Here is an 8,099-nt window from a genome sequence, read left to right as displayed (position 1 = left end):
ACATGATCTGCCTCATCCTGGTCTGTCCATTGCATGTGCCCAGGGATAATTCTTGTACCAATTTCATTAAGCGCTGTCAGGAGTGCTGTTGGATTATTCCAGTCCTGGAGTAGTAGCAGCTGAATGCTCCAGCTCCGTCTTTTTCATTGTGCAGTCCTGGGGAAAATTGCTTTTGCTTCTCTTGTTTTTTCCGAACTCTAAAAAGCAGGATCATTTTGTAGTCAGAAACTTCAGAAAGATTTTTCAGGTGTCTTTTATGCCTCCATAGCAGTTTGCATAGTTGACCAGTCATCTCTCAGACAAATTGCTGCCTTTCCCACCATTTTTTCCCAGAGACTCCTGCCCCAACCCAGTAAAACCAGTCCTTGGTTGTTTTCCTTCTAATAACTCTCTGCAAGGAAATTGAAAACCCTGGAAGGATTAGACAAAACCCAGTTTTAAGGCCATCTCCTCTTCCACTGCTGTGACAGCAAGGCACCCATTCTTTCCGTAGGACTTTGGGAATAGCTCATGGAAATTGTCCCTGGCCTCTCTGGTGTACAGGGAGTTAAACTCCCCATTCATCTCTTGGACAAGCACTTCACAAGACTTTTGGACCTGTCTCAGAGGAAAAGACAAGATTTTCGAAGAGAGATGCATAGCTTGAATTTGAGTGGAAGACTTTTTTTAAAAAATTTACTGTTTTGCTGCTAAATAAAATGCTGATGTGATTTGAAAGCTCCAAATTACAACATTATCACACAGCCACATCTCTTTTCTTCTGCCCTCTTCCTTCCTCCTCGCCTCGCCACATATCCCCTTCTGCTTTTGCTTCCCGACTGGTGACTTTGCCAACTTTATTCAGGGCAAAGCCCCCATTCCATCAACACATGAGGGCACGGGTTGCTCCTGTGGCCATCTTGGCTGAGTTACTTGCCCAGCCAAGTGTGAAATTTGAAAGATCTGAGTGGAAACACAGAGCAGGGAGATTATGATTGTTTTTCCGTGGCACAGCGTGAGGCATTTTCACTGATGAGTGAGGCAGCAAAAATAGTGTGGGGAAAATATAGCCTCAAGAAAGAAATATGTAAATGTCTAAAAACCCCCCTGCTTGGTCAGGAGCTTGTGCTCCACTTTCATTCTGGGCTTTTTTTTGTGACTGAGGGGTAAATGCTCAAGGGAATGAAGGGTGATGTGGGTACAAACCCAACAGAAACAAGGCGTGGGGGAGATGTGTGGGGAATCCAAACCTTGCACTCCGTCCCAGTGGCTGGTTTTGATTAATAATATTGACCATGGGCTGGCTGTAGGGTGCATTTGAGAAATGACATCACCTCTCTCCGTGCTCTGCCGGCTGGGTGTGACTGCTGAGGTGTGAACTCTGTGTCAGAGCGTGACCCTCCCCGATAAATAGGGGCGTTTGTGCGCCCGGTCCCGCAGAGCATCTGCGGGGCTGAGCCTTCCCTGAGGATGGGAGCCTCCCTGCTCCCATGGCTGCTGCTGCTGCTGGTGATGTCCCACTCTGCCCAGGCAGGTGAGCTCCGGGTGGCTTTGCTGGCATCATCCCGTGCCCAGGGCGACTGAGGAGCTTGGGATCCTCCTGCCTGTTTAGCTGAAGGCTTGCCTTGTTGCCAGGAAAAAGCATGACCATCCTTTGCAGGGGTCTGGTTCAGTTTTCAGGAGTGGTGTGGGAGCAGGAACCGAGGTAGAGGCACAGGTGGCAGCTTCTCACTGTGGTCCCTGCAGTGCTGTCAGTGAAAACACGGGAAGGGGAACTTCCTTGGGCTCCTGGAGTTGTTGCATCCCTATCAGTGCTGTCTGTGCCTGTAAGTTGCCACCTTCTCTCTCTCTCAGCCATCCTGGAGGTGAACGGGAACCTGAGCTGTAGGTGTGCCAAGACAACCTCGGAATACATCAGTCCCAAGAAATACGAGAGCATTGAGATAAGGCCTGTGGGCAGCAGCTGCAGGCGCACGGAGATCATGTAAGTGCCGTGGGCTCTGCTGCTGCCACCATCCTGCTCCTCTGCCACCTTGCTGGAAACTAAACCTTTCCAAAAATGCCACCAGCTTACTTGCTGGAAAACATCAGCTGCAGAAACGAGGGTCCCCAGAGCCTAAAGAAATCTCTCCAGCAGGGGAAAGTGTGATTTCCTCGAGCTGGAGTGTGGGGTGTTTGCAGCCTGGAGGAAGCACTTCCTCAGACCCTGAGGTAGCATAAGCCATAACATATTTTCCCAGATTTTTGTAGCTGCTTGGTGATGATACATTTGTAAATCTCCAGAAAAACTTGTCTTTGAGCAATGTGCTGGGCTTCAAGTCTCTGCCCACCTAGGAATGTGTTGAGTCTTGCTTGTTCCCAGCCACACTGTGGCTTCCTCTGTCTCTGGCAGCTTTCTACAATTGCAGGTGCTGTGAGCAAAAGCTGAGTCTTCCCCATCAGCTCTGGCTGCTTAAATCCTTGCCCTTGGAGGGGACAGGAATGCTCAGGAACTCTCTTTGCATTTCAGAATTAAATTAAAAACCTCAGGGAAGGTGTGTGTGAATCCCGAAGCCCCCTGGGTAAAGAAGCTGCTGAAGCGCATTGCCAGCACGTAAGTTGTTGGATGGAAACTCATTTGGCTCGGGTGTCCCTGGACATCCCAGCACATCCATGGTTCTGGAAAGCTCTCATGGGCTCTCAGAGAGCCTGCTGCTGTCCAAAGGACCCACTTCCAAAGCAACGAGGGGCAACACTTTGCTATGCAAAGCAGTGTTCAGCCCAACAAAAGCCATCTGTGGGTCTCGTTGCCCCCGGCTTATGCAGAGAGGTGCACTTCCAAAACAGTTTGGGGAAAAAAATATGAGGGGAGCAGGGTTTGCTCATGGCAGGTGCACTAGGGTGTTGATGCTGGGAAAGCTGCCCTTCTGGGTGGTGCCTTGTGCTGGGTTTGTGGCCATGCCAGCGAGTGATGCTCGCCGTGGGGAAACAGCAACGACTTCCCTTGGCTGAGGCAGGAGCTTCCTCTCCTGGACCCACTTTTCTCTGTGTTCACATGTTTCTCCTTCTTCTGCTTTTGCAGGAAGAAAAAATAAGTTTCCTGCTAAGGAAGTTGGTGCCCAGAGCCCCGAGGCAGGCTGGCGGATGATGCCCAGGTGTGCAGACTTGACTGCTCCTCACTTTACCCTCGCTTCCTTCCCTTCCTGAAAGCCCCATGTCTGGCTCTGGTGGCAGTGGCTGTGGGGAGGGTGGATCACTGCTGGCCCCAGCCCCATGGCAGGTTTGTGGGGGGGTTCTCCCCTGCTCTTGGTCTCTGGGTCATTGTGAATATGAATCCCTCATTTATTTAGTTGCCTGTGGACTGCAAAGCTGTTCCCTGTCAGGGGCTGCTTCTGTTACTTTAGGAATGACTTGGTGCTTTTTCCATGTGAAGTGCTCAGCGACAGAGTGTATATCTGAGGGTTGTGTGGCACAGCATGGCATGTCCTGTTCTGAAAGCTCAAGTCCAATAAAATTCAGGATTTTTCTTTCTGTTGTACTTTCCCTGTATCTCCTAGCTTTGAAGCTATGTATGACATGCAGGGACAACCTTCCATTATCCCAGGTTGTTTCAAGCTCTATCTAACATGGTGTTGGACACCTCCAGGGAGCCAGGGGCAGCCACACCTCTGGGCAACCTCTGCCAGGGCCTCACCACCCTCACAGGGAATGATTTTCCCCTACTATCCCATCTAACCCTGCCCTCTGGCATTATGAAGCCATTCCTTCTTGTCCTTCCCATCATAACCTGTTATCTCCCCTGGTGGTGATTTGAGGGCACAATATTGGTGGAAAGGAGATGGGGCAATCCAGCCAAAGTACCCCACATCCAAGTGATGGAACTGGGATTTACAGGTGGCTGTAAGGCTTTAAAAAACAGTTCAGGCCAATAAGGAAATACGTCGAGAATGGGCATGAGGACACTTGGCAGAGTTTTGGGGGAAAAAAAAAATCAAAAGTAAATGTCACCAGGGCGCTGCTGGGCTGTGTCTTACGTGGTTGTAGGAGAAATGAATAAAACCTGATCATGCAGGACAGAAAAGCACCCCAGAAAATCTCCGTGCTCGTGGGGCTGTGTACAGTAAGAATGAACTTGGAGGAAATGACAAAGAAAGGAAGGGGAAAGCAGAGCTGGTTTCGAGAAGCCAGGCCCCCGCCAAGCCCCAAGCCGCATTTTATCGGCAGTCTTGCAAACTCAAAGAGCGCCGTCAGCAGGGAGAGGGGTCGGGCAAAACCACCGCGACCCCGGGGCCTCCCATGTAACTTCTCCTATTTCCCTGCTCAAATAGAGGGATGCTGCGGGGGCCGGGGCTGTGGCCGGCATGGCTGTGCGGGTGGCCCTGCTGCTGGGGCTGCTGCTGGTGTCCCATCACCCTGGGGACACGGGTGAGGCTGCCCTGCCCCCGCGGGTGGGCTCGGGGGTTGTGGGGGCTTTGGGGTGGGTGATCCTGGCGGGACGTGGCGGGAGACGCATTGCCCAGGGAGGGTTTTGGGGATGGCAGCGGGTTTTGGGGGGCTGCGTGAGCCATGGCCGTGTGCCCCTCCAGCAATCCTGGAAGCCAACAGCAACCTGAGCTGCCGCTGCCTCAAGAGCACCCGATCCTTCATCCCGCCGGAGAAGTACAGCAGTGTCGAGGTGCGGCCCGTGGGCAGCAGCTGCCGGCGCCTCGAGGTGGTGTAAGTGGCTCCCGGGGCTGCGCGCCCTCCGCTCCGCCCGTCTGCCCTGAATTACTGCAGTTCTGTGCTCGTTTTGCTTGTGGGAAGGGTGGAAGGTTCAGCCGGAGCTGTCTGCAGGAGGGGAAGTGACGTTGCTGAAAGGCTGCGTGTTTTCTAGGATTAAACTAAAGAGCCTGAAGAAAGTCTGCGTGGATCCTGACACCACTTGGGTGAAGCAACTCTTGCAGGACCTCCGTCACCTGTAAGCTCCCCTTTCCCCCTGAGCACGAGCGGCATCCCGTGGGAACCTGTCTTCACACGTTCCTCCCCCTTCTGCTTTTGGCAGGAGGAAGAAAAAGGCTCCCCGCTGAGGAAGCTGCCACCAGAGGCACGGCCAGATGTGCTGAGCCCAAAACTGCCTCCCTTCTCCGTCCTGCTGTTGCCTTACCCCAGTCCAGAGGGGAGCGTGCTGCTGCCTGAGCCCCTTTTTATGCCTTTAAACCCTTAAAAATGCCCATCTCTGCTTGCAGCCTCTCCCGGCCCATAGCCATGCGCTGGGCGTCCCTTTTGGGCAGGACCCAGCAGGCCCAATAAAGGTGGCAGCCCTCTGTCACTGTTCCTTGCTTTCCTTCATATGGCATGGCAGGGCCTTGGGGTGGGAGGCGTGGCGGGCACCAACCTTTGGCCAAAACCACGGGAGGTTTGAAGAGGTGGCCACGGCATTTTCCGCTTCTTCTTTTTTTTTTTTTTTTTTTTGGGGGGGGGTGTGTGTGTGTGCGTGTTGTTTTGTTGGTTTTTTTTTTTGGCGGGGAGGCAGCACGGGCCACGTGCAGCGGGGGGAAGCGACGGTGGGGAAGTTGAGGCGAGGGGCTGCCCCTTTTCCCTCCCCTCTGGCGCTTCCCAGACCCGGAGGGGGGTTGTGAAATCTCCCCCGGGCGAGGGGCCGGCTATAAAACAGCCCCGGCCCGGCTCGGAGCGGGCGGCGAGGATGCAGCTGCTGCCGGCGGTGCTCGCCCTGCTCCTGCTGCTGAGCAGCTCGGTGCCGGGGGGGGGTGAGTGCCTTTGGGTGTCTGTCCATCCCTGTCCCCCCCAAAACCTGGACAGTGGCATTGGGTGTCCCACATGGGGCTGAGCGTGGGTTTTGTCTACTAAGCTTTCACATTTGTTTCTTGCCTATCTTTGAGTTTGTCTTTTAAACCCTGTGGCTAACCTGGAGGGGGGCACTGGGGGTGGAGGGCGGGGGGGGCTTTGCCTCGTGGGTTGAAGCTGCTTCTCTTTCAGACCCCCACAAAACTCAAGTGCTTGGTGAGTGGGCAATGGGTTTAATTCATAAAATGTTGGTTAAGTTTTCCAACCCCTTCCATATACAGAAGCTTTAAGGCTGAGCTGGGAGGGATTAGCCCTGCTGCAAACCCCATTAGAGCAGCCTGTGGGTGTCAGGGATGGGATAGTGGGGAGGGGGTGTCCCCACGTGCCTCCCCCATGGGGGGCCGAGACCTGGTGTGGGCTGCCCTGGGGCACAGGTCTGTCACTGGAGAGCCTGCTGACCAACATGAGGTGCAAGTGCATCAAATCCACCACCCACGTCATCAACCTGGGGCTGATCCTCACCATCGACGTTACCCCGCCAGGCATTCACTGCAGGAGGAAGGAGGTCATGTAAGTGCAAAGCCTGGAAACCAATCTCTCCAAACTGTTCCTTTGTGCACCGGTGCAAAAGTACATGGAGGGGAAGCCCACGAATGTTGGGGTGACTTGCTTCCCAATTTCAAGGGGATTCCTCCCTGTGTGGCTCAGGGTGCTAAGGTCAAGGCCCCAGAATTCCATGTCTCTGTTGCTCAGGGGATGTATCCATGCTGAGGGGAGCAGAGGGGTTTTCTCTGTGGGTTGGAAAAGCTTTGCGGGAGCGACGCGCATGGGGCTGAGAGGCCTCATGGCCTTGCAGCCTTACCCTGAAGAAGAACAGGCGGGTGTGCGTGACCCCCGAGGCTCCCTGGATCCAGCTGCTCATCCACAAGCTGATGCAGAGGTATGTGATGCCCAGCGACTGGAAATCACCGGGCATCCCCAGCGCCTTGGCAGGACCATCCCTGCTCCCGATCCCCCGGCTTCCTTTCTTTCCTCCCACCAAATCTGCAGGAACGGCACCAAAAAGGCGTTGCTGCGGCCGCGGCGGGAGGCACCGTGCTGCCGGACCCCTTGGAGACCCTCCACCCCGTCCCTGTCGCTGTCCAGATCCGAGGAATCCACGGTTATGAGTTCCTCGTGGGAGAGCAGTGGCACAACCCCCCTGCCCTGAGACACGCTGGGTTCAGTGGCTCAGCGCTGGAGCTTCCTTTGCTCCCTGGGTTTTGGGAGGGGCAGGAGCCTTTCCCTGCTTCCCCTCAGCCAGAGCTTTCCCCTCAGGCACCCGCAGTTTCCCTCTGCCTCGGGTGCCCGCGCTGTTCCCGCATGCAACCGCAGCCCATCCCCGGTGCCACCAATAAAAAGGATGATTGTGCTTTCCCCCTCGGCTGTGGCAGTTCTTTCTGCCTGGGTTTGTGTAAAAATTGGCATTTTGGGGGTGGGAAGTTAGGCTGGGCTGTGGCACTGTGAAGCCTTTGGCTGCTTTGCCGAGGACGCTTCCGAATGGGCCATTTATCTGCCGCAGGATTCGGTGCCTTTTCCTGACAGCTTCTGGCAGGAGCAGGTAATTGCAGGAGTTGGAGAGGGTTTTCTGCTGGCTCCTGGCTGTGGAAACACACAAGTGGGAAATTTCCTAGTGACTGGCTGAGGGTTTCTGTGGAGTCCCATTTTCCTGGGATGAGGACTCCAGCCTGGCACAGGAACGTGCCTTGGCCACAGAGACTGAGGTGAACACAGGTGTGACTTGTGACCCTGTGCAGGATTATCCCTTTTTGCAACCTGGCTTGGCCATTCTGGGAGGACGTGTTTAAGCTCTGTAGGAATCAAATTTGTGTAGCCCACCCACCCCCACTGGATGCCAAAAATGTGTCCCTGGGCAGTAGCAAGTTGGAAAATGCCCACCCAGTCTCCGTAATCCCCTCCTTCCTGCCCTGTGCTCCTCAGGACCCACAGCAAGGATAAGAATGGTTGCAAAAGGGCTGTTTGTTGACTCCAGAAGGACATGGAAGTACACAGGATGTTTAGCCCTATCCATCGTGGGTGAGCAATATCCCATGTCCACACTGAGCAAATGAGGAAAAAAAGAGTAATTTTTCAAGGGAAGAAAAATGTAGCAGTTCAGGGGTTTGATGACCTCCCTTTCCCCAGCTTCTCAAAGGTCCAGGGCAAGCAGTGTTTCCTCATGCCAGAGCCTGGCACGGTCTCAAATTTAAAGCAAAACTGCTGTTCCCATGAAGCAGGGCGTAAATCCCCCTAAAACTGAGGTGTAAGCATGGCCTGGAGTGACACTGCAGCTGCCCCTGCTCCACGTGCACTTCCAT

General features: G+C 54.3%; 3 protein-coding genes across 5 annotated transcripts; all 3 read left to right on the top strand.

The window, feature by feature from the left end:
• The first annotated feature begins 1,059 nt into the window (after window positions 1–1,059).
• Window positions 1,060–4,850, top strand: LOC310909168 (interleukin-8-like). Of its 3 annotated transcripts, none has more exons than XR_014590023.1 (5): window positions 1,060–1,513; window positions 1,834–1,963; window positions 2,489–2,572; window positions 3,041–3,113; window positions 4,832–4,850. XR_014590023.1 is itself a non-coding variant. In XM_083860729.1 (4 exons), exons 1-4 carry the CDS (start codon window positions 1,450–1,452, stop codon window positions 3,051–3,053), a joined length of 291 nt encoding a protein of 96 aa, XP_083716855.1. In that variant the 5' UTR covers window positions 1,061–1,449; the 3' UTR covers window positions 3,054–3,519. The 3 variants fall into 3 exon arrangements, 1 of the variants encoding a protein (XP_083716855.1); XR_014590024.1 differs by lacking the exon at window positions 4,832–4,850 and adding an exon at window positions 4,545–4,646 and having other exon boundaries at window positions 1,061–1,513; XM_083860729.1 differs by lacking the exon at window positions 4,832–4,850 and having other exon boundaries at window positions 1,061–1,513; window positions 3,041–3,519.
• LOC310909167 (C-X-C motif chemokine 13-like) lies at window positions 4,301–5,302 on the top strand. The gene is made up of 4 exons (XM_083860728.1): window positions 4,301–4,383; window positions 4,545–4,674; window positions 4,832–4,915; window positions 5,000–5,302. Exons 1-4 carry the CDS (start codon window positions 4,320–4,322, stop codon window positions 5,022–5,024), a joined length of 303 nt encoding a protein of 100 aa, XP_083716854.1. The 5' UTR covers window positions 4,301–4,319; the 3' UTR covers window positions 5,025–5,302.
• Window positions 5,303–5,463: 161 nt separating this feature from the next.
• LOC310910065 (C-X-C motif chemokine 2-like) lies at window positions 5,464–7,148 on the top strand. Its single transcript, XM_083862511.1, has 4 exons — window positions 5,464–5,705; window positions 6,177–6,312; window positions 6,599–6,682; window positions 6,793–7,148. The coding sequence occupies exons 1-4, from the start codon at window positions 5,642–5,644 to the stop codon at window positions 6,950–6,952; spliced, it is 444 nt and encodes a 147-aa protein (XP_083718637.1). The 5' UTR covers window positions 5,464–5,641; the 3' UTR covers window positions 6,953–7,148.
• Window positions 7,149–8,099: the final 951 nt, after the last annotated feature.

The sequence above is a fragment of the Zosterops lateralis genome, assembly GCF_965231275.1.
Source record: "Zosterops lateralis genome assembly, chromosome: 5".
Lineage (NCBI taxonomy): Eukaryota > Metazoa > Chordata > Aves > Passeriformes > Zosteropidae > Zosterops > Zosterops lateralis.
Note: the sequence above shows the minus strand (reverse complement) of the source record. Positions and strands in the feature narration are given on the sequence as shown.